The sequence below is a fragment of the Ambystoma mexicanum genome, chromosome 11 (genome assembly GCF_040938575.1).
Source record: "Ambystoma mexicanum isolate Mex_15411 chromosome 11, UKY_AmexF1_1, whole genome shotgun sequence".
In the NCBI taxonomy this organism is placed as follows: domain Eukaryota; kingdom Metazoa; phylum Chordata; class Amphibia; order Caudata; family Ambystomatidae; genus Ambystoma; species Ambystoma mexicanum.
The window spans coordinates 997383490-997410051 of record NC_090934.1 but is presented as its reverse complement, the minus strand read 5'-3'; the positions used below and the strand labels follow the sequence as shown (position 1 = coordinate 997410051).

At 48.8% G+C, this 26562-nt stretch overlaps 1 protein-coding gene across 1 annotated transcript in view; it reads right to left on the bottom strand.

The window, feature by feature from the left end:
* RASGRF1 (Ras protein specific guanine nucleotide releasing factor 1) overlaps window positions 1-26562 on the bottom strand; it is a 670043-nt gene that overhangs the window by 305043 nt on the left and 338438 nt on the right. The window contains exon 4 of the mRNA XM_069624182.1: window positions 3099-3191. Coding sequence (XP_069480283.1) covers window positions 3099-3191 — 93 coding nt within the window. The remainder of the gene's footprint in view (window positions 1-3098; window positions 3192-26562) is intronic.

The window sequence follows — 26562 nt, the reverse complement described above, 5'->3', positions numbered from 1 at the left end:
TTGACTTTTGTCATAACATTGAAATAAAAAACGATAAGGTTTGCATATATTGTTTTTTTAATATATCGCCTGCTTCTGTGATGCTGCATCAGAATTTTATAAAGCCCCCTACTGCTTTAAATTCAGTATAATTTCCCACCTTGCCTTTGCCGCACCGCCACCCTCCCAGGGCCACATGTTTTTTTTTCCCCAGACACCTTACAACAGCCACACATCACTCCTCCCCTGCCATATAGAATCCTTGCCACTGTGCTGGGTTTCAGTCTGGATATAGAGTCTAACCCACTGGGCTGCTTTTTGTTCTTGTTGGGTGTGGCGTCAAGGGGAAGAACACATGTCTCTACTCACACCTTAAAGGTTCAGTATAGGTCAGGGGGGTCTGCAACCTATGGCTTGCCAGATGTTTTGGACTACAACTCCCATGACCCTTTCACATTGACTGTGCTTGCTAGGGCTGATGGGAGTTGTAGTCCAAAACATCGGGCGAGACAAAATGTGCAGACATCTACGTAAAATAATGCAGGCGGTGTGTATGTGCAATTCCTGCTGGATGTTTTAAACTACTGAGCCTGCCTTTATCTACTTTGGCTGATCTTATAGTTCTGTTTGCTTTGGTACCCCATCATGCCTATGGCTTGTCTGTGCTTCTCTTAGGGTTTGCCATCCATGGAAATCTAAACCACCACTTAAGCTGCTCATTTTTGGCTGAGTCAACCTCTGAACCCCTACGGGAGCTCAGATGACCCTAGTTAATACCTCCCCCCTTACCTTGGTTGTGCGGGTCCCTCAAGAGCTGTTGCAGGTTTCCTGCTCGCACTCACACCCTCCTTTCCAGTCACTCTTGGCCGGCCTCTCTTGGCCCTCTCCCTGCTCCCACCTGTGAGGCTAAAAACCTCGGGGTCATCTTCGACTCCACACTCCCCTTCTCTCCTCACATCTCTGATGTCTCTAAGAAGTCACACTACCAACTGCACCTCCTCAGAGGTCGTCTTCCTTTCCTCTCCTTCCCCCAGAAGCTCACTGTCTCCAGAGCTCTGGTTCTCTCTAGGCTGGACTATTGCAACAGCCTCTTTCTAAATCTGCCTGTCTCTACTCTCCGCCCTCTGCAACTCATCCAGAACCGGACTGCAAGACTTGTCCTTGGCCTCAAGCCCAGGGATCGTATCTCTCCAGGACTGAAATCTCTGCACTGGCTCCCAGTGGCTGCGAGGATTAAGTTCAAAACCCTCTGCATTGTCCACAGGGCCTTCTGGGGCCTGGGGCCTCAATACCTTCAACTCTCTCTTCCTAAATATCTTCCTTCTCGAGCTCTTCGCTCATCCGCCTCCAACTCCCTCAGGGTCAGTCGCTTCTCCAAGCAACAAATTGGTGGTAGATCTCTTTCATCTGCTGGGGCCTCCCTCTGGAACAGCCTCCCTGCACCCCCTGAAACTTGAGGAGAACCATCTCCGGTTCCTGAAGCACCTCAAAACCTTTCTCTTTGGCCCTGCTTTTTCTCCTCCTCTTCCCTGCTGATTTCCTCGCTGATACTGAAACTGCACTGGTTTACCTGGCCACCCTCTGACCTCGGGCCCAGGTCCCCTCCTGCACTGCCCTCCTGGCAACCCCTGCACTTGGGGACTGTTTTTCTGTATCCCTACAGTCCCATTACCAGCGCTTGACACCTGATGCCTGCACTTACCTTTGCACTTGCCTTGTTGGCCGTACCTTATCATTGTACTATTGTTATTTATTCTATCTTCCCATGTACTGTACTGTCCCCTCCCCTTCCCCCAGCACTTTCCCCTGTCCCCCTTCCAATGCACTTGCGCAATCTGAATGACACCTGGCCTAGTAGGATCGTTGTCTGTCTTCCCTCTGTTCCCCCCTTACCTCGTCGCGCTTTGAAACACCTGTGTATAGGCGCGTTATGAATGCCATGTCATATTCTCTACATCTGTCAGTGGTCAATGCTGGTTAGCTGGGATCTGTGTGATTACTACGACAATAAAATGCCGAACACGAAAATTTCGATTTTTTTCTCCCGCACGTCACCACAATTATATGCGGAGGGAAGACCCTCTGCCAGCCCCCCACCGTCCCCCTTTATTACCTGAACTGACCCCCCACACATAATTGCGTGGATATGCAGCATTTCTGTGTTTGGCATTTTTTGCCGCAACATTTTGTGGTGATACCGTGGGCTGCATGCTGGCCCTGCCGGCATTTTCTATCATTGAAGCCGGTGGTGAACACACCGAATCCCTGAAATGTGATAGGCTTGCGCCCTACTGAGAGTGCAGGGGGCCTGCCCTGCCCCCTGCCTGTGCTCGAGGCTACTGACTCCCTAGGCTTCAATTTCCAGAGGCACCTCCAAGGCACAATCCACCGTTCAATCCAGAGGGGTGGGTCTATTCCTGATTATTGCATTGACAGCACACTGGGCAAGAGCTATAAGGGTATGTGAGTGGAGGCAGGGGAGAGGAGCCAAGAGAGGATTAAGGGGGTGCATTCAGATCCTGATCCCCAGTATCTCGGGGAGCATCAGTGCTACAGCATTCCGTGTGCGTGCGGGAACTTTGTTGGATGTGTGCAGAAGTGATATCTGCAAGTGGAAGTGAACATGTTTAATGAGCTTTTGCATGATGTTGCACTGCGAAAACAGGTGTGATGCACGTGCACAATGATCTTATTTAAGTGTAGCGCATGTGTATGCAAGTGTGGTGGTTGCCTGTGATGATCTTGTGCGGGTGTGTGATTGTAGCATGTACGTTAGATGCACGTGTGCAATGACCTTGGGCATGTGTGCAGCTCTGCATGCATGCAGGTGCGCTGGTATGTGCAAATATCTTGTGTAGGTGTAGTATACATGTAAATGTGTGCTTTAAAAGTGTGGGAGTGATGTTTGTGTTTAATGACCTTGTACAAGTGTGCTTCACATTTGGTAAGATATGTTTGAGTGATGGGGGGCACTCAAACAATGAATGTGTGTGATTGGCCTATAGTAGTCTAAATAATATCTAGAGTTTGTGCGGTGACCAGACGCCATGTTTGATGCCACATGCACAAATGGTTGCCGGGTACTGTGTTAACACATTTGGGAGCAAAACTCCTCGTACCTTCTTGATTTTCTTGATGTCACTGTCGTCATCACTGGGGGACAGGTTCTGGGTAGACTGTATGCGCTCATTGTCCTTCAGTAATGAGGCGATCTGAAAAAAAAGGGAGGTCGTGAGTTGGAACCGCTCATGTACAAAGAGACAACACACTGGCCGTTGCACACAGTGAGCACTGACCATTGCACACAGAACACCGTGGCCCATTGCACAAAGGAAACACTGATCATTGCACACAGAGTACAATGACCATTGCACACAGGGGGAACTGACCATTGCACACATAACACAGTGGCCATTGCACACAGGGAGCACTGACCATTGCACAGAACACCGTGGCCCATTGCACAAAGGGAACACTGATCGTTGTACACAGATCACAATGACCATTGCACACAGGGGGGACTGACCATTGCACACATAACACAGTGGCCCTTGCAGAAAGGGAACACTGATCATTGCACACAGAGCACAATGACCATTGCACACAGGGGGATCTGACCATTGCACACATAACACAGTGGCCATTGCACACAGGGAGCACTGACCATTGCACAGAACACCGTGGCTATTGCACAAAGGGAACACTGATCGTTGTACACAGATCACAATGACCATTGCACACAGGGGGGACTGACCATTGCACACATAACACAGTGGCCCTTGCACAAAGGGAACACTGATCATTGTACACATAGCACAATGACCATTGCACAAATGGAACACTGATCATTGTACACAGAACACTGATCATTGTACACAGAACACAATGACCATTGCAAACAGAGCACCATGACCATTGCACACAGGGGGAACTGACCATTGCACACATAATACAATGGCAATTGTATGAAGGGAACACTGGTCATTGTACACAGAGCACAATGACCATTGCACACAGAACACAGTGGCCATTGCACAAATGGAACACTGATCATTGTGCACAGAGCACAATGGCCAATGCACACAGAGCACAATGAGCATTGCACACAGGGGGAACTGACCATTGCACAAACAGCACAACGAACACTGCTCTTAGTGAGCACAGATAACTGCACACAGATTTCTCAGACAGTTGTTGAAGTGCACCAGGTGACCCTGGGAGAGAATGCTGGTCTGCTTGCTTATCTGTATCACTTCACTGTCAGCGCTGTCTGAATCGGGGTTGTTCTGGTGGCCCTGTATATGTTTACACATCGGGTCTCTGCTAAGGAGCTGTGTGTTGGCGAAGTTATGAAACGGCCCCAAAGCAGTCCACTGGTGTGGTCTACAGAAATGTGAGGGACTTGAGGAGCACCATGCAAGGTCTAATGCAACTGGCGGTACCCTCAAAATGCAGCCTCCAAGGGATGTGTGTGAGCGGGTGAAGCACCAGAACAGTTCACGAGCTCTACCTGTCCTCATCACGGGATGCCCTTGCTACATATCTAGCGTGAATGGTCTTAGAGCCCTCCTCCAGGAACCGCTCTTGGCTTGGGGGTGAAGTATGGAGAGCAGAGGGTGATTGATGTAGGGACTATCTCAAAAAACAGAAATCACTGAGACAAGTGACCACTGACTCCCAAGTCTGAAAGCTATCACCACAGCAGAACACATCAGAAGGCATCCACTTATTGTCTCGGGAGGATAGCTCAGCGGCAACGTGCTCGCCTTGGAAGCAAGACAACACAGAGCAACACAGGTTCAATCCCCGGGTCCACGCTTAGAAACATCTGGGTATTAAGCGCGTTATAAGTAACATGTCATATCGTTAATGTGTATAGAGCTCATGCTGCAAGCTCGGGGCTGCCCAGAAGCCATAACAAGCCTTGATCAGTCATTGAAAGACATCTTTGATATGAGGACTGCAAGCCGCCACTCATTTTGCTGTTGGGTGATTTTGATGCTACGATTGGCAGTGGGCCAGGGGAGGGGAGGGAGACAAGGGTGACGGCATCCCAGCATTGAAGTTGAGTCCTTCTTTTGCTGGGATAGAGAGGGTCACCGAATGACCACTGGCAAAATACAAATGGCATTGTGCGACAGATTGCAGTCATGGTTACCAAGCAGGGATAGGAGCAAGCAGTTGGACAGAGTCTAGACCCCACTTGCCATGATAACTGTGCAGTCGGACAGATCACCTATAATTGATTGGGCCGACGCATACGCGTGACACTGACGGTTGGCTAAAGTCTCGGGAGGATAGCTCAGGGGCAACGTGCTCAAGACGACGTGGAGCAACACGGGTTCGATCCCCGGGTCTGCGCTTAGAAACCTCTGAGTATTAAACGTGTCATAAATAACCAATCATATCATAAAGTGATGTGCATTTGACCTAGAGTTGAGAATAAGACCACCCCCTTGCTATATATCTGTACGTTAGAGATCACCAAAATCCATGATCCGTGAAGAGAAGGCGAAACTGCCCAGGTCTACGCCAAGAGGCGCCAACCTGGAGGCAACCACTGACAAAGCAGTCATGGCGGCAACAGATCAGACGAGCACAACTCTGAGCATTGATTCCAAAGCCAGCAACAGACGCTCATAAGGATTTGGATGGGACATATAGCCTGCGATTACCTTTGCCATGCAGGCCAATCCCAGCAATGACACCTACTGGGCGCGGGGGCTCAAGGAATGCTCTGCAGATGTGACTTACTGAAGAAATGAGGGCGGATAGTGTAAGCAGCGATCAAGTCTGGGGTGTGGTAAGTCCCGCTGAGCGTGAATTGCTACAGCCAAGGGTACATTTCAGATGTATTAGTGAGTGGAAACCACTCAAGGCTGATATCAATATCAAAGGCAACATGCACGTCTGACGCCTTTTTTCCCTATAGATTTCTAATGTTTCTTGGGCGCTATCTCCATAGGACATCCATTGTCTCACCAGTAGAAATAAGTAATCTTGTGGCTATTAGGCGAGGCCTATGAGGAACTCAGCATCCCATCCCCAGTGAAATGGGGACGGGACTTACAGGCTCCAGAAGCCAACACGAATGGCATCCCATTGGAAGAACTGTCCTGGTAAGAAACAGAGCACCCTGGGCGCCTCTCTGTTTCTCACTATGAAAGGTAATGCCATTTTCACACCATCGCCACCCTTATGCAACATAAAAGAGGTTGCTTCTGCATAGGGGGCTGATTTAAAGGTTGGCTGTGCAACTGTCCTAGCAGAAATCCTTTGAATTTAGAGGCAGCCAGTTCTTGCAGGGGCTCTGGCAGAAATGGCTACATCTCACTGGTACCTACATTCCTTAGCCCGCTGCCACCAGGCAGCCCTGGCAGAATAGGGAGTGTCTGCCTGCCAGCACACAGCATCCCCTGGGCAGCCCCACAGAGTATCCCCATGTAGGGCCTTGACAGTTCCTGAAATTCCCAGGAGCTACGGGCATGGGAAATCCAAGGGCCCCGGCTTCCCCGTGCTCGGAGACGCCTGTCAGCAATCAATGAGGACTTACTGGGTATGGGGGTGGTGGCACAAATATTAAGTTGGCAGGACCCACCACCTAGATCGGCCAAGATGGTTGAAATCAAGCCACGTTTCCTACCACCTGATTCACCCTGACGGTCCAGCGTCAATGACAGAGGTGGGGATTCTGTCGGTTCTATGTCACAATTTCGCTTTTTGTAGGTCGCGCAACCAAAAGACTGATTTATTTCAACCGAATTTGGGCAGTCAACAAAAAGCAAAAAAAACGGCATTCTCTCACCCCTCACCCACTAACCCCCACCACGACCCCTACCAGCCCTCCCTCTCCATTGCATGATTAATTTGAAATAGGGAGGTTTCACACCCCAAACTCCAATCGTGTGCTGCAGGGGCGTGACAGTTCTATTTAGAAAGACCACTCTGTGCGGTCATAGAGCAGTCCTTCTAAAAAACAAAAAAGGTGTAATCGTTTTTTAACAAAAATTCTCTTGCGGCTGGAGGTGGTGGATTGTCTGCCCCCGCCAACCTTTTTAATAAAGTGATGAGAACGAATTGACAAGAGTGAAGCAGGACGAAATAAGGTCTGAAATTCTCTAGCTAGAAATAATTCCCCTAGCTGCGTTTGGTTTGCAAATGATTCATCTAGTCATGGAGATTATAGTCACTCTGGATTTTGTGTATGAAGTGAGAATTATTCTGACATTTTATAAGAGGACACAAGACACCCTCCATTCAATACCCTGATTTCTTACTCAACATCCAGGCATCTCAATGTTGGCAAACTCTGCCTTGGCCGCAGAGAGGATGAGGGAAAAAAAAACAGACTCTTGCGCCAAGTTCGACAGCGCGTCAGAACGGAAGCTAAGGAGCACGGGACAGTGATATCATTACATAGAGTTGCAATGCAATATTTGGTGGCCATGCATGGTCTGACAGTGCATGTTGAGCACCCTCTGTAAGAAAAGAATATAGCTTATGTGGCATTGAATATATATTTACAGAATGCTAGCATGCACCTGCATTCTGGTAACGTAGCTAGAATTTGGCAGTGATGGGACGAACCATTGAGAAACGCGATCAAGACCGAGATAGGTCTTGAGAAGGGTTCGGACCCGTGCCACTGTTATTTCTTTTGCATGTTAGTGTACCCATCATGCAATCGCGAAAGATACGCCTCCAGATGTTCTGATAAGGGCAGGATGGAAGTTTCTCCTTCTGTTCCCTGCGGATGGCGTGATCATTGTAGGAAGGGCTGCCGACAGTATAAGCACATTAATGAATGCCTACAAGTCCTATCCCCCCCAAAGTGAATATCTACAGAGGCCAATGAAGTATTTGCCCCTCAGGGGCTTCTTCAAGCTCTTCCCCTTTAAAGTGGGAATTGTTTATGGCTATGTAAGGATGGAAGCCCCCTACCAGATTATCTTGGCACCGTCCACTAAATCCAGGGGCATGATCACTGAGCCAAGCAAACGGGCACCGTTACATTGAAATTGGCCATGCTGCTACAAGTGTGGCTCTTTCGGGCAAAGGCGTGGACTTTCTGCCCTACATGTGTGTGGAGTAAGGGGCACCTGTGATCGCTCCACCTTGGAAGCACCAGAAGATTCCTCTCTTAGATCCATTCTAGGCATCTGCCGAGTGCATGGCGAATGGGGATCTCCAACAATCAGGATCTCGGAGCGGAACGTTGGCTACTAAAGAGGATCAATCTATGGACCAATCCAAGTGCTATATTTTCGGGTGAATTTATATAAGATGCTAGGTTACATGTCTTTATAACAACACATTTTATGAAGAATGCACTTATATCGAATATTTTACAACGACCAAACAGCACCTTTTTTCTTCTTTTATTTTGGGGGGTGGGGTCCACCCCAACCCCCGTTTCCCACCCCTAAAAACTCACCTGAACCGTTTCCCCACAAGATTTAACCCTTTACCCCACCCCACATACATTTTCGTTATGGTTCTCGTTATAAAATGTTCGTTATGTGTGCATTTTCGTTATAAAGACTGTATACCAGATGTTCTTTTCCTGGATAGCGCCAGTTCGAGTCATTGGGTTTATATTAAAGGCTGCTGCTCTTTCATGGGGATAAGCAGCTCGTTTGACGCGGCGTCCTTCATCTCCCCGGTGGAACAGCTCTTACGGAAAGAGAGTGCAGGTCACTGCATAAGGAAAGGCGTGGAGACAGCATAGAGCGTCCCCTTGGTAGGAAAAGGTAGTGCACTGATGTTGAACTTCCCTTTAAAGAGAAAATAACCGCACAACGGTTTCAACTGTCAATTCTGGCAAATCGCAGCCGGATGCTTGGCACGTGCACCAGTAAACCACTGTACCCCTAAGTCTCATAGGGCAACTCAACAGCGTTGGGGGGGACTTCATTTTTTTCTGTTCATTCTATGGCATCGAAAATTGCAACTCAGACACTACAAAGTAGCGCTCCGCTTATAGTCACAACTAACATAAGTATATTCAATTAAAAACGTATAAAAGGCATTGCCAAGTGGTTCAATCATCTGATCCCATTCATTTGAGTCTAGTTCTGCTATCTAAATACCTCTACTTCATTATCACACCCGAAACACTGAATGTAATACTATTAAAAACACTGTTTCAGATTTGATGTTTTAGGAATCATGCCTACATAATTCTTAAAAATAAGAATATTTGATTGAATAGTTGCTTGATAATGAATTTTCACAGGCGCGCAGTGGGCGCCTGATATCGCAGTCATGTGGAGCAGAGGGTGAGTGAAATGGAGCACTCATGTGGAGCAGAGGATGTGTGATGTCGAGCACTCATGGAGATCGGGGGGTGCCTGGTGGCAGGGAGGTGCTCTCCAGACGCAGCCCTCTAGGCCTGAATGACCTATGCAGAGGAAATGGCCGCCAGATAGCGAGAGCATAGTCCCGCTCCTTCGGCGCAAAGTCTTTGGATGTGTCCATGTGGGTGAATGACGAAAGGACTCTGCAGGCCACGATGTGGCGACATCAAAGACGCGCACCAGGCTCTATGTAGGGGCTGGCTTCATGACCCTAGGTTCAGGGCCTTTAGGCTTAAGGTGCAGTTGGCTCTGGTTTTCACACTCACCTCCCTGGCAACAGGAGTAGCAATTGACGTAACCGGGTACAGCGTAGGCAGTACCATTTGACGCACCCAGTGGCATCAATTTCTCCACTGGTGAGTTAGAATTGTTATGGCCCACTAAGATTAAACCAGTCGAGCAAGCATTGAGGTAATGAGGAACTACACCGTAGGCTAGTCGCGGGGGTGGGGTGTGTGCGAGGGAGGGAGTGGCGTTGGGCATCCTTTACCTCTTCATCCCTCTTCCTCATCCCAGTCCTTTCCTAATGAGGCACCCCCTGCCTCAGGGATAGGAAACCCTGTGTATGCAGAAAAAACCCTCTGACAGGGCCTGTTAGCCAACGCTCCCTCCTCCCACGGGATTGAGATATAACCCAGGCAGGACCACGATACGTTATGTTTTTGTCCTGTCCTTGGGCAGGATATGGACCATTGTGTAGAATGACCCCCATTACACAGGTAAATATGGGCACGCAGCGGCCCTGCCATGTGAAGGCCTCGCTCTCCAACATGGCAACCTAATGGTCCACTTGTGCCGGCTTGGCTAGCACCCGAATGCTATGGAGTAGAGGCAGCCAGGGGCCACCTTATCACTGGCAAACCTACTGGGACGCCTCCATGGACTCCGACTCCCGCTTCTATGACTCCAGCCTGGAGTGAGGGTGCCACGGCTTGATATTCACTGGCCTGCAGATAGATCCCTCCTACATGGAAGATGCAGCGGCCCGCTTTAGGTTGGCCCGGCGTGCTGCCGCCCTCCCTCATTGGCCCTAGCCAGGAGGGTTCAGGGTGAAGGGCTGAGAGGATCATGGGGTGGGTAAAGACCAGCCAGAATTGCTGTCGAGCCTCCCTCCCATGTAAAATAGGTGAGTGCTCGTAGGTAGATGTGTGCTGTTGACTGCAGTATAAAAATGCAGCGTGAGAGCAGAAGGTACTGCAGGTCCCTCTCTAAAAAAGGGAGAGGAGCAGGGGTCGGTCGAGGTGCAAGAAAGGATCTCCTTCCGACAGAAGACTTCATTCTCCTCCAGCTCCCAGGATGGCACCAAGGGATCCTCCTGTTCCTGTGGCACCCGCTCCACCAGCAGTATCCATCACTCTGTCGGCTGCAGAATTGAATGATCTCATCACGGAAACTGTAAATGCGGCCATTGATGCTTGGCTGCCTCTGACATGTTCTCTCCCTCGGGACCCAGCCGTTGGTCCCCAACTGGGGGCTTGGGAGGCTGGGGGACCAAGAGGGCTGAGAGAATAATGAACCTGAAAGACGTTCCTGGGAAGTTTCTGATGAGGGAGATGTTCCATCCCATCTTTTACTGAACCTAACGGATAAAAAGCAGCATGTGTACAATCGTTCTCCAGCATGGGGTCTGGCATGGATTCACATGCTCATTAATTTTCCCCATCCTACGGCTGGGAATCCTCGGTAAGAAAAAGAAAAGCAGTATTGCTTTAAAAGCTTGAATATTGGCTTTCGCCTGATATCCAATCACTGAAGCCAGGGTCATGCTGCACCCATCCAATGACGGTCGTCTCCCTAAGTCCTGCCTTGGTGGCCATCTTCTGATTTTTAATGCACGTTTTGGTGCAGGGAGTCCTCGAATTTTGCTCTATGAGCCTTTTTCGATACAATTCAGTTTTTTCGTTAGAAAATTCTATTTTTTGGGTGAAAGACTGCTGACGACTAGTCATCTCCGGTAATGGGAATCTGTTGCTGTTTAAGTTTCAAAGTCTACACAATGTGTCAAGTGGAAAGGCCTACTGAGGCCTACTTCACGCCTCCCCATGTCGGAGGAAGGCAGGAGACGTCTCTTCAGGCTGTGCCCCCGGTGTGGCTTGGGACTCATCTATGTGGAGGACAAGCACACTAGATGTCTCTACTGTCTGCATCCCGACCATGAAGAGAACCGATGCAACATCTGCCGACGTCTTTCTACCAAAATCAAGAGGGACCGCTTCCGATAGTTGGTGGTGTGGTTAAAAGAGGACGTGGGCCCTGGCATGGCCTCAGGGCATGCTCAGGCAAAGCCCAGATTGGGCTGCACTCCAGAGCGCTCTCCACCTGGTAAGAGATCCAGATCGGCCGAGGAGGTACCCGTGGAGCCCTCCAGTAAAGCCAAGCACCAGGCAGTTGGTCCAGCTAGAGACGCTGCTGATGTGGGACCTAGTACAGGGCACACATGCACTCCGTTACCTTGCCCGTCTACGATGAGCTTGCTGGCGGCCGGCACCAAGTCCTCGAAGCATAATGGTTCATCACGGGAGAAACCGAAGAAGCACTCCCAAAAGGAACCCTCTCCGAAGCCCTCATTGACGCCCACTCCTACTGTTTTGTCAACGACTGCGAGACCATCTGCGGCCGCAATGACATCAACCAGACCATCGTCGACGGTTGCCTCATCATTGGCTGAAGTGGGCTCATCTTTGTGAAAGCCGTTAATGGCCACCTCGTCTTCGGCCGCTTCGTCGATAGCCACTTCGTCGGCTACTGCTTCACCAACGGCCACCTTGTCGACGAGTGCCTCATCGGCAGCCACCTCATCAACGAGCAAGGAAAAACTGCTGGCAAAACCTGCTGCAAAGGTTACGCTGCCACCAAGAGCAATGACTACGGCTTCATTGACCACCACTACCCAGTCAATAAAGGCACTGGTCATGTCTGTAGGCCTGAGGGAAGTGGCTAGACCAGGAGACCAATACTCAGAGAGGTCAGTTGGCCCTTTGGCCATTTGTATTAGCTCTGGCGGCGACAACACATGGCATGAGTGCTTGGAGGCAGGTGGATACAGCCCTGTAGGTGTTGATTTGCCAAGGCATACAAGCCCATTGAGGCACACCAACATTCCTTCGGCGGGCTCAGGGGCTCCACCACACGTTCCAAGAGCTATGTCGCAGGACATCTTCACATTGCTCAAATCTCTGGTCTCAGAGATACAGCAGTGGCTACTGCCCAAAACTGGCCTGTCAGAGAGCGCCCCTAGGTACAGCCCTCCAAGGCCACCACACAAGCATCGCTCGGCTACCCCAAGGCAACCACCATCCCCACTGCCTGTTCCAACACCGCCAGCCGATGCACCGCACACTGATACGACAACAAACAGGAACACTGGCACAACGGACATGGATGACTTTGATGACTTTGTCGCAGCCGATGGGGAGCCAGTAGGTGCAGATGATACCTCCAGAGCTTCACCTTCAGATGAAGTCGGGCCATTCCATTCCATGATAGAGACGGCATCTGGCCAATTTAATCTGGTACCAGAGGAGACGAGGAAGGAAGGTTTCCTCTACCAGAGATGTACCTCAACCAGGAAGACAATGTTATCTGTCCTGGTGCTGGATGGGTTGTGTGAAGAGGGCCTGGCCCTAATGAAGTCCCCAAGCACTGCTCCAGCAAAGCAGGATTGGTTGGAGAAGAAATACAGGGTGCCGGACTCAGCCCCCAAATGTCTCCGCTCGCAGCCATCTCTGGATTCAGTGGTTTTGGCTGCAGCAAGCAAACGGTTGGCAAATCCATCCTCTAAGTGTATTGTCTCGCTGCACCAAGAGGGGAAGAAGCTAGATGCATCAGGAAAGCACATCATATATACTGCAGTGTCAACCATGAAGGCTGCCAACTCTCTAGCCATCCTGGCCCGGTATGATAGGGAGTTGTGGTTTAAACTGGGCCCACTCCTGGAATTCTTGCTGGAGGACAAGAGGACGGAAGCACTAGCACTATTTCAGGAGAAGGAGATGGCCTCCGATCATGCCATCACTGTGGCTATGGATGCCGTGGATTAAGTCTTCTGCCAAATGGGAAATGGTATAGCGCTCAGGCGTCAAGGATGCCTGAAGGCTACCAATTTTAGGCCGGATGTTCTGGCCAAGGTAGTGGATATGCCGAGTACATTTGGAAGATCTTCCAAGGGAAACGCCTCCACTTCCTACCACAGCCTTTCTGCTCCACAGTGCATGAATCATCCAGATGTTGGTCTGAGGCTTTTGGTGGAGTTTTGCAGTGCCGTCAAAGCTGCAAGCAACCAAGCAGGCCTAACTTGGCCCATGGCCCTAGCCCCCACTTCTGCACCCCAGTGGGAGGCCGTCTGTCAAATTTCGTCAATGCTTGGAAAAACATCACCACAGACGAATGGGTGCTGGACATTCTGCAAAAGGGGCACACACTGGAATTCGAACGCAAATGCCCTTGTATTCCACCTGTAATGAGGAAGGAACAACACATTGCCCAGCTGCTCCGGGAAGTACGATCCATGCTACCAAAGGGCGCAATAGAACTGCAGATACTTTCTAGTCCGAAAGAAGTCGGGGTGTGGTGCCCAATCCTGGATTTATGACGCCTCAACAAATACCAAAATTCCCAAAATTTCAGGATGGTCACGTTGCAGCAAGTGCTCGGCCAACTGGAGGAAGGGGACTACATCACAACTCTCGATCTAGAATATGCCTACTTTCCCGTCCACATTCATCCAAAACATTGAAAGTTCCTTTGGATCGTGGTTCTGAGGAATCACTACCAGTTCAATGTGAAACCAACAGATGTCCGCACTCTTGCGGAACTCTCCATCCCCTGCACACCCTTTGTATTGTAAATAAAATCAGTATCTATAGATATGGTACAATGTTTTTTTGAAATAAGTCTTTAGAAACCAATTTTCTGTAAAAACTCATTTTAGTTTTACTTCAATTATGCAGTAATATATTCACCTTAGTACATAAACTTATTTTCTTCTCTTGTTTATATGATACACAAATCATTCACAGTTTAGAAATTAGTTTTTATAGATACAGGTTGTATTTACAATACAAAGGGTGTGCAGTTGGATGGGAGAGTTCCGCAAGAGTGCAGACATCTGTTGGTTTCACATTGATTAACACAACCCAGTGTCAAGGTTGTTTTTCTCCCCGGCACCCCACTAACTATCCTTCAAATGTTTTGAATCACTTACTTAAAAGGTGTGCTCAGGGCAAAATCGGAATTCAGAACCACTACCAGTTGAAGGCATTGCCCTTCGGCCTGAAGTCAGTACCAAGGGGGTTCACAAAGTGGTTGGCCCGGTGGCAGCGCATCTACGTCTCAAGGGCATACACATCTACTCGTACCTAGAGGACTGGCTCATTCAGTCACATTCTCTGAGCCTGACAGTGGAACACAGAGAGGAGACCATACACCTGCTAACAGAGCTCAGATTCTCATCAATTATCTGAAATCCTACATAATGCCATCAGAGGACGTTGTGTTTCTGGGGGCACATCTCAACACAGTGGCTTCTTTAGCTTTACCTTCAGAAGAGTGGGTGCTGGCCATCCTTGTAAAAGTGCATTGTCTGTCCACCATCAAATCGGCAACCATTCTGGTCATCATGTCACTGCTGGGAATGATGTCCCCCTGCATACATCTGTTCCCGTTATGCAGACCACCGATGAGGCCACTCACGGAGTTTCTGGACTGCAGGTGGCAATAGGCCATGGGCAATTGGTCAGACAAGTTGAATCTCAACCTGGAATTCAGGCAAGCCATCCAATGGTGGGAGTGCACTCTCACCTTATGCAGGGTTCCCCATTCTGGACCTCTCCTTTTCATGCAACAGTCACCACGGATGCCTCGCTGGATGGATGGGGAGCCTACACAGGGCAGTCCCACGCCAGAGGCCTTTGGCTGCTGGACAAAATGGATCTACCCATCAATGTGCTGGAGCTCAGGCCCGGGTTCTCGGGCCCTCAAGTCATTATTGCCATTGCTGAAAGGTTGAGGGGTGAGGATTTTCACAGACAACACCACCATGATGTTCTACATCAGGTAGCAAGGGGGAGTGATCCCCTGCTCTCCCATTGGAGGTGCATACCCTATGGCACTGTGCAATCCTTCAGAACATGTTCCTCATATCCTCTCAACTAGCAGGTATAAGGAACACCATAGCGGATGCCCTCAGCAGGGAGCTTCGATCCGATCACGAATGGGAGTTGCAGCAGGACCAAGTAACCCATCTGTTCCACCAATGGGGTTGTCCAGAGGTCGATCTATTTGCCACGGCAGTGAACTCTAAATGCAAGCCGTTCACCAGCAGGTTCCCTCAACTGGGGATCTTGGGGGATGCCTTCTCACTCAGACAGGAGGGTCAATTCCTGTACGCTTTTCCTCCAATCCCCCTCCTGCTACGAGTCATCAACAATTTGAAGCTATGCCGCTGCAAGATGATACTTATTGCCCCAGTGTGGCCCTGCCAGATATGGTACACAGACCTGCTCCGCCTATCAGCAGCACTGGCCATGAGGCTGTCTCTTCTTCCCGACCTGCTCTCCAGAGGAAGTGGAACCATCCTACATCACAATCCGGCTGCAATGAACCTCACGGCCTGGTGAAATGTAAAGCTGCTCTTCCCCAGACCAGAGCATCCTCTACTATATTGTGAAAACGCTTCACAGTGTGCTGCAGGACGCAGGGAGTCACGCCGCTGCATGTCGTTGGGCCTCAGCTCTTGCCCTACCTGCTCTCGCTGGCCAAATATGGTTTGGCCCACACCTCCATCAAGGTGCATCTGGCAACCATTTCACAATACACAAATTCATCTACCAAGCCATTGTTATGGACTCACAGACTGGTCAAGGAATTCATGAAAGGACTCTTTAGGTCTTTCCCTCAGTGAAAGCTCTGGGCCCGGCGTGGGAGTTCAATGTTGTCCTCACAAAACTCCTGGGACCTCCATTTGAGCCTTTACATCGTGCTCCTCTCAAGTTTCTTTTATGAAAGACTGCGTTCCTGGTAGCGATCAATTCGGCCAGGTGGATCGGGGAAATTCACGCACTTTCCTGCAAAGCCCCCTACTTATCTTTGCAACGTACTAGGGTGGTGCTCCGTCCTAGTGCCGAAGCACCCCTCCTTCATGCCGAATGTTCTGTCTGAGTTCCACCTCAACAAACCTTAAGTACTTCCAGTCTTCTTCCTGAATCCTGTGTCGTCTAATGAACGGGCACTGGATACGCTGGACGTTGCTCATGCCTTGAAGTTCCATGTGGCTTTCCATCTGCATCATGCACTGTAATTGTCTGACCAACAGATCTCTTCCAGATCTCGTCCACTCCGGCCGAGAGCCTACTCCACCGGAGCCATCGCTGCTACGATGGCATTTCTCTCAGGTGTTCCCCTGTTGGATGTTTGCAGGGCTGCTATGTGGAGGCTGAGATTCTCACGAGATTCTACTGTGTTGATAGGGATTCCAGAGAGGAGTCCTGGGTCAGGCAAGCAGTGCTGTGCTACCTGTTTGTTTGAGGTGAGTCTGCTCCAGGGGTAAGTGTTGTACTTCTGTTGAGCCTTGCCGCCTCCTGTGGTTGTGTATGTGTTACTGTTGTATAGTTGTATGTATGAGCATGTGAATCCATGCCAGAGCCCATGCTGGAGAATGAGCAAGTTACTTACCTGTAACTGTTGTTATCCAGCATGGGTCCGGCATGGATTCACATGAAAACCCTCCCTTTGTCTCTGCTGTGTTACACCTCGGCATCCGTTTACCGCCCCCCTGCTTCCTCTTCTCACCAGGGCAGATGGACTCCCTCAAAAGGGCCTTCCAACAGAGTCGTAGCCCTCCACCGTGGTGTGTGGCGCTTTCCAGAACCGTTTTTATCGCAGTGGCTGCTGCCGTGGTGACTAGCTAAAGCAGCACCAACCAAACCAGCTTCTGCCTACATTTCCCATGAAGCCTGACTCCCACGTGTAGTTCTAGTGTAATGACACGGACATGTGTGCCTCGCGTTCACATTGCTCTGCCTCCTTGTTGATCTAACCTGCGGCGGCTTCAGGAACGCTGCTTCTGTTTGCAGTTAGAGCTCTGGCATATCGAAGTTACGTCTTCCGTGCCTGTTTATTCCTTGAAGATCTATTGTGCACCAGACCTCGTTTTTGTCTTAACGGACTTCTTGTGGATTCCCTATGTTCATTTTCCCGCCTGTGTACCGTACCCCTTTGCCTGTCCACAGACTGCCCTTGCTTACTGTTTTCATACAATCTTCTGCCTGCTCGTGTACCAAACTCCTTTGTCTGTCCACGGATTGCCTTTGCTGCTGTTTTCATACAGTCTTCTGCCCACTCGTGTTTCGAACTCCTTTGCCTGTCCACGGACTGACTTCACTGCTGTTCTCATACAGTCATCTGCTCGCCCTTGTACAGAACCTTGCCTGTTTACAGACTAAGGGCCTGATCACGACTTTGGCGGTAATGCCGGCGGTATTACCGCCGGCAGTATTAGCCCTACTGCTGAACTCCCCGGTGCTAATAGCGCAGGATCACAAGTTCAGCGGTAATGTTAATCCCCATTCCCCATTGAGCCCATTCGGGAATGCCCCATTCCCCATTGGGCTCAATGATTACCCCTTATCTTTTCTTTCAGCTGGGTCCGTGGCGGTGCGTTCTTCCTGCTTTTTTATGTGATTGGTCTCTTTGTCTGGTACAATACACAGCAGAGAATTATATCAAAGAAAATATTTTTTTCCCCTCACAGCTCTTTAATCAACTACCCAGTTTAAGCAGTCCTGGGCCCTCATTACAACCCAGGCGTTAAGGGGTTAACGGCACCGTAAAAGGTGGTGGCGCCGTTAAACCCTTAACGCCTGATTACGAGGTCCCTTTGCGGTCGACACTTTAACGCCTGCTTTTAGCAGGCGTTAAAAAACCAACCCGCAAAGGGACCTTGGTGCTAAGTACGGTGCCGCAATTTGCGGCACCGTACTTAGCGCCTTCCCCATTCCCATTGAGCCCTATGGGGCAAAAATGGGAATGGGGAAGGGCCATGGCGGCATGGGGAATTACCGTCCCGCCAACCTCGGAATGGGGCGGTATTTCCCCATTCCGCCATGGCAGAGTCGGTAAGTTACCGGCATGGACCATGGTGCTATTAGCACCATGGTCCAACGCCTGGGTCGTAATGAGCGCCCTGGTCTCCTGCCTTGATTACTCTCTGTCCGATGAGTAACACGCTGTGGCTCTTCTGGGTTCATACTGGCACCACACATGCTTCCAATATGAAGATGGCTGCCAGGGGCGGGACGCAGGGACCTGACCGTCGTTGGATGGTCCAGTATGACCCGGTCTTCAGTGATTGGATATCGGGTGAAAGGCTTTTCTTTTTCTTACAGAGGATTACTGGCCTGACGATGGGGAATATTCATGAGCATGTGAATCCATGCCAGACCCATGCTGTTGAACAACAGTTACAGGTAATTAACTTGTTCCTTACTTTACAACCCCTCCATCTGGGCTACCATTTCTCCAGAGAATGCATGACATCTTAAGAGAATGGAGTGAGCCAGAAAAGGCAACTATACCCAGGAGGTGCGGGGGAAGGACTTTATCCCATTAAGGGATCTGTAATGGAGTTCCCTGATATGCTCAATATTGACGCTCTACTTCCATGTTATGTAGGGCACACATTGGTGGCTACTCAGACATGGCTCCTGTTGACCCCATAAATAAGGAGTCTCACCTAGAGATGAGAATGGAGGTTTTTTGCTCCTGTTCATTGTGAAGAAACTATCAGTGGCTTGGAGACCAATAATAGACCTCAAGAGAGTGAATAGCTTCATCAGGAACATTCCATTCTGGATTGAAACACTTCAGACCATTATTCTCCTAGTGGCCCCAGGAGACTTCTGAACTTCAGTAGTTTTGTAGAACACTTATTTTCATGTGCTGATCCATCCTGGGCACCAGAGGCTTCTTTGATTTGCTATGTAAGGTCTACAGCTTCAGTTTCAGGTTCTCCTGTTCGGGCTGAGGTCAGCAACACCAATATTTTCCAAGGTTTTGGAAGATGGAATAGGTGCTGTCAGACTCCAGTCGCCAAGCAGGATTTAACTTGCCCACTTCCTTGCCGGTCATTCTCACGACAGATTCCAGCCAGAGAGGCCGGGGGCCATCTGCATCCAGCTGGCCATCCAGAACACATTGTCATCTCTGGACAGCTACAGGCCCTCCAATTTGTTGGCTATCTCGGCGATTTGGGAGTCTCTCCTTTCCCTGAGTGTACTGGTAGGCATAGAGACGCAGTTTGCGAAGGACTACATAAACAGACAGGGGTGGACATGTCCCATTTCCCTGAAGAAGAATGCCTCATGGTCATGTACTGGGCAAAGACGAACCTGCTATCGATAAGAGCAGCAAAGATCCCTGGGTCCTGAACACCAGAGCAGATGCTCTCAGCTGCCAGTTTCCCCCCACAGCTAAGTACTCTTTTTTGGTACAATTCTTCCAAGTGGACTGCTCTCACCTGGGATTCCTCTCTGTGTATCTCATGGCTTCCTGAGCAGATGCCCTCCTCCCCCAGTTCTTCTCCATGACCTGGGACCCTGCAGCCCCGGGTGTGGATACCATGTCAGTGAGCTGGGCCCAGGCTAAAATATATGCCTTTCCTCCCTTCCTTCTCCTCCAGAAGCTCCTACTGTGCATCAGGAGAAAAAGACAGTGGAACATTCGTATTACACTCCTATGGCAGAGGAAGGCATGGTCTCTCTCCTTCTTCAGCTTTCTTCTTTCAGTGTTTCCCCTATCTCTCAGCCCCCACACCCTGCAGTGGCCCAGGTCTGAACCCTCAGACATCTTCATCTGATGCACCGGCTCTTGAAAGATTAAGGCTGGCGATAGGGGGGCAGTCCTCAGACCTTTCAGTGGATGTCCAGGGGTTCAAGAGATTCTCCACTCTGTCTGCCTATGCTCAGAACTGGAGAGCCTTCTTTTAACTGGTGTCCCCAGGCAAACCTTGACCTTCTGGTTTCTGACCCTATCAGGGTGCTTGAGTTCTTTGGCAGGATTTCAGTTTGTGTTTAGCCATTTTCTCCTTAAGAGCACAGCTAGCGTCTATCAGGATGGTGTGCAGGTTCTGAGCTCCCCTCACTGATGTTAAGACCTGGCAGCTTGCTTACTTAAGGGATGTGAAATCCCCCTTCCCCAAATCAGGTCTCCCTTTCCCACCTGGGACCTCCCATTGGTGCTTAGGTCCTCTCGGCTGATCCCTTTGAGCCACTGGAGGCAATCCAATCGCTCTCCTTTCCTATAAGTGTCTTTTCTTCATAGCTATTTCTTTGGCCAGGCAGCTGGGAGAATTGGGGGCTCTCATCTTAAGTCTACCCTTCATTAGGTTTGTACGTGGGGGCGGGTGATCCGGCGGTCCTCTCCACTTTTCCACCCTAGGTGTCTCTTTGATTTGCACCTGCATCTGGATCTGGTCCTCCCCACCTTGGGCCCATTCTCTTCTGACAGTCTTTTCCCCCTACCCCCTAGATGTAGAGAGGGTGGTCAGGGTGTACCCTGACAGAACATCTGAGTGCAGGAAGGGGATCATCTCTTGGTGTATTTTGGTCCTTTCCACTCCTACCCTGGGCAGATGGATCAGGAGCACCATTGGGCTGGCCTACCATGGGGTTATGGACACTGTTAGGGCGCTCCGTGAGGGCTATGACTGCATCTTGGGTATCGGTCAGGGGGATCCCTATGGATGCTATCTGTAGGGAGCCACGCGGTCTTCACCTGACAAGTTTATCGCTCACTGTAAGCTGTGCGTGGTTCCCCCGTCCTTCGTTTGGATCAGCTACGTTGTCTTGTGTGAATGAATAATTTCTCACTGATACAAAGACATTATACACTGCATTCTGCCTAGTATATTATTGAAAAATACCCACTGCACTGCTTTTGGGCTCTCACAAATGCCACGAGTGAGTGGACCGAAGAGGCAATGCCTTGATTGCATCCTGGTAATTCCATTACACTGAGTCCTTCTCTTCTTTTTCCCAGTCCTGCAAATGGGAGGTTATTGAGAGGAATACTGCTTGGATTGACAGGATGTGCTGTGGTCCGGCCCTGGTTACATGTGCACCTGGGGTTGGAGTTTCTTTTTCCTGAGCCAGGTGCCTCATTAGTAAGGACCGGGACGAGTAAGAGAAGGACTCAGTGTAATGGGATTACTGGTAAATCATCATGGCAATCATGACAGTGTGCTGGGGCTTGCTTATGATAGACCCCCCTCTACACCCCAGGCAGCCATAAGAGTATTCCACCAGATTGGTAGAAGGTGAAACCATGGGTTCCGGTTCATAGGGGACTATTCCCCTGCAATGAGATCCTCTAATTTAATAATGAGGGGCTGGTGAAGCCCTTCATTTATTTATTTATTTATTTTTTAAAATGTTCATGACGCACCACTCACCCATAGGTCTCAGGGCGCACAATCCCAATCCAAGATGAAGCTGCTTTATTGTCTATGTGTTCGCTGGTTGATTGTGCACGTTTCTGTACACACATATGGTATATTCGGAGTTGCATTTGATAGGTCCATTCGCGAGTCTCTCAATGATGCTGTCTAGGAAAGAGTGAGAGACTTTGCGCCGAAGCACCATTCTGCGGCCCGCCACGGGGGCGCCCTGTCCACAGGAGAGGGGCTGACAGGCAACGCTCGAGATACCCAATCAGCATCAAGACGGTTACCCTCTCACGTGGCCACTGCCTCATGAATAGTCATAGGATGACCCTCTCTGACCCCGCCTCCACATCATGAATATTCAGCGGCAGGAGGCGGTTTTCCTGAATGGTGCACATTTGCACATTAAAGTCTCGCTGGATGTTTGATCTCATATAAAGAACACAAGACAAAGGCCTCGGCTGCGTGCAGTTTATGCCAAGGGAGAGGAGTGCTAATGAGAGGCCGGCCGCCCCCTCTTTGGCCCACTCCCTCCAATAGACCATAAAGACCACCCCGCTCTGTTCTGCAGTGGCACCCATTTGATACATAAATAGCAGGATATTGTGACTTGATGGACTTTTTATAAAATGACAACAGAGTTGTGCCCTCGCTACAGAGACCACTGAACAATATCCCTGGCATGACCTCTTACAGGCGGCCAGCTGCCCTGTAAGAGTGAGCGCCTGTCCTCCATCCGAAGGATAAGTGCTCTTTACTTCCTGGCCAATGTGCCGGCGTTTCCTGACCTTTTCCCCAGCGGCTGCAAGGTGCTCAGAGCTCTCTTTGACCTTTTGCCGGTGAAGAGTAAACTAAGGAATGGTGGATGTCCTGCAACATGGATCCAGGCGACTCTGTTCCTCATTTCCTGAGTGGGTTTTCCTGAAGAAGGTGGGAGTCTCCCTTACCTCTTGCCATTATCCGTGTGCCTTGTTGCACAGAGGCTGCTGTCTACCTGCGAGTCTCTGCCAAGGGAAGTATTGACTGCACACTTCCGCTTTCCGGATGACCCCCCCTCTGTGGTATAGGTCTTCTTCCTCCCATATCTCTTTTTTACACTCCAAGGACTGGAGGCTGGAACTAAACATGTTTTCCAGTGGGTTATGGAGTACAAGGACTCCAGGCCTAGCCCACTTTGGCCGAGCTACACTTTCACCGAATCACTTTTTACCAATTTGTTTTTCCTTTTTTGGGCGCAAAATGCAGATGGTAGGTTGGGGTAAGGTATATATGGGGTGAGGGGTCGGGGGGGGGGTTGTAAGGGAGTGGCGCTGGGGGTTTCCGCTTGCATTTTGCAGTAAAACAATTGAAAAAATCAGTTAAAAAAAATGTGTCGAAAATGTAGGCCTGCAAAAAAAATGTAGTCAATCATTAATCGAACCGGACTCCGCTGGTAGGCAATCGAGTTCCGGTTACAAGATGGAATCCTTGCGGCTATACATGCTATACCCTATCTTCTCCTGGATGACACAGTTGAGGTCATTACGACCCAGGCGGTAAGGGTTAACGCCGTCGTTAACCCTTAACGCCTGATTCCAATTTTAATGGCTGCTTTTAGCAGGCGTTAAAGTCCAAGGCGCTAAACCGCCTTGGTGCTAATTACGGCACCGTAATTTACGGTGCCGTAATTAGCGCCTTCCCCACTCCCATTATGCCCTATGGGGCAAAAATGGGAATGGGGAAGGGTAAATGGGAAATGGGGATTTACCGCCCCACTCACCTTGGAATGGGGCGGTAAATCCGCCATCCACCATGGTGTAAACATAGTTTACACCATGGTGGTAAAGTTGGTGTACTTACCGCCTGGGTCGTAATGACCTCCAGTGTTGCTCTTGAAAGCCCTCTGTTTAAGGCATGGAAAGGTGACTTGAGCAGGCATGGCGATGATGGACATCGTGATAAGGCTGGCAGTGGTGGTGAGCTTCACACAGTGTGATGGGCGTATGCTCAGTTCACATCCCTGAATATGCACAGGGAACGGCCCGGTAGCTCAAATCCAGGGCCCTCAGATTTCACACCCATGAGCAGCTGTCTTCACGCCCTGCTGTTAGCAGCCTCACAGAATGTTCACGTGCTCAAGCACAGATACAAGAGAGCAATTATAAGCAAGGAGCAAGGTACACATACCATATCATATATAAAGGAGATGGCCAAGAAGTTACCAGGAAAGTGCACATATCCAAACATAGACTGAGATTAGAAGAAAGCCATGGTTTTGAAGTGGTGCTGCCTTGATTGAGGCAATAAACAAATGACTTTGTGGTGTGCAATATATCAACAGCCGCTATTATAATATGTATGAAATACCACTCGAGTCAGTTAAACCAAAACTGAGGCACTTTTGAAGACTGTACCCTGAAAATTAATTCACTTTAACGGGGTGACAATTTTGAGAGATTTGGGTACCAGCACATTTTAGAGGTTAGGTACTCTGTGATTAAATGAGTTATGCAGTGTCAAACGATTCGATTAATTGTTGAAGCTGGGACTTGAGCCCAGTCTGCTATTTCGGCAGCGAACCACCTACTTTCCCAGTTCTAGTCAAACAGCAAGGTGCAATTTGTGAATGTTTGACTTCTATGAACTAAAATAATACCCTGATTTGTATCCTAGAATCAGAAAGTAGACAAATCACATGATAAATAAAGATAGCAATATATTTAAAAAAGAAGTCCCTATTAAACCCTTTTCGCAAAAGGAGAAGTATTGCAGCTTTACTTTCCCCATCACAAATTAAATTCTACAAGTACTATAATACTAATTTATGTGCAACTAAAAGATCTCATGAGGGTTTTACTGTTGTATTTTAAAGATTTGAATACACTCAACAAAAGCCAACAAAAGAAACGGTGTGCTAAGGTAACACAGTAATAAGCTTTCCAGAGGCCACATATGGTCAGCTCTCTCCTAAAACCCCATCACTCAATCTTCCAACATGGGAAGGAAGAACAAGCAATGGGTTAAACAATTCTACCAGAATGTGAGAAGGAAAACCTTTTCACTGAAGGCAATACAGTACTATACAGTGAAATAAAGATGATCTGTCCAGGATCACAGTAATGTCTGGTGCCAATGCGGGTTATGAGCATCGACACTTTGCTTCCAATGTCTGAATTTGGCTACCTAATCAGCTCTGCCAATGAACTTATTGTTCTCTTCATTGGGGTACCACTTTTTACAACCCTCGCTCGGACGGACTGAACGCTAGACTGCTACCAATCTGATAAGTTAGTTTAGATAAATTATGCTACAGGTGTTAGTTTATATACTCAAGCTTATCACACACAGATGGAAGAATGTTTGAATCTGCCCTGCCAACATTTGAACAGTGGTCGAGCATATGAACTCATCTGTGCTGCAAAAAGTGCTTAAATACTGAGCTATATCTCTTCTGAATCAGCATAACACTCCAAATTATCAATATGCATTCCACCTTTAGTCATTACAGGCAGTCAATACATTTTCAAAGAAAGGTGAACGTGCTACCCAAATTGTGCCATAGTGAATGCACGACTGTACTACAGTAAACAAGAGAACACTTTACACGATTATTGGTTCATATTCGGCTTTAGTTGTCCTCTACATCCAGAAAGCAGACTTGGAGCCTTAGCAGCGCACTATACAATATCATGATGTGTTGTTTATGTTTTCTTTAAATTGGGTCCGTACGTCTTTTCACCATGGAGCCAGGTGGGGGCCTCACCCAGGGTGGGGTCCCAAAAGGCATGACAGCTTGACAAGGGGTTAAAGAAAGGCTGCAAAAGGTTGAAGCTAAAACGTATATATTGGGTGCGAATATAGGGAGAAGGGCATGCCAATAGATAATCAGCTGGCTCACGATATCGTTTTGTGCCGAATAACAGTACATCAAAATCTTTGTATGTATAACATTTTGTTTGATTAGTGCACCAATCAAATTGGAAAATTTTGATTTGAGCTCGCCCAGGATTTTGAAAAAGCATGTCAAGGGTAACTGACGCATCTGTCATAGCATTCAGTATATACTGTCGCCAAAGAGATGGAAAAGTATCATTGGAGACTAATAGATACCGTGCTACCACAATCAGCATATTTGCTGCAGAGATGCCCTCCAAACATTTCCTCAATAAAGAACACATGTGCCACACAACTTGTGAGTGTACTGACAATAAGCCCAATTCAAACCGTATGATCGGCAATGGAATACAGTTTGGTAACCGCAAAACTTGCCTCCAGAACCGAGACTCCAAACTGTCCCAATCCGTACGGTCTTTCGGAGCTCGTGTTTCAGATGCATACAATAATATGGGCATTACTTTCTGCTAAAAGAACGTAATGATATGTTTATGCGAGAATTTCCCATATTTGTAGGCTAAAATTGTTGCCTGTGAAATTAATCTAAGCAGTTTGTTGTTTAGATCCAAAGCATGCGCATCATGTTCTGGATTACATGAGATAAAGAGGCCCAGATATTTATATTGAAGGACAACCTGCAGTTCTGTATTCTGTAATTTCCATTCGTATCTAGTTTGTCTGGTACTACGACCATTATTACAAATGAGGATCTGTGTTTTTTCAGTACTGATCGATAAATGATTTGCATCGGCATAAGCTTCAATTTTGGTCAATAGGTTTTGAAGGCCACTCAGTGTTTGGGACAATAAAACCAAATCGTCTGCATATAAAAGCCAAACAATTTCCTGAAGAACGAGTTTTGGAGCATCCCCTATGGCCTCTAATAATGTTTCACCCATATCTAAAATAGATAGGTTG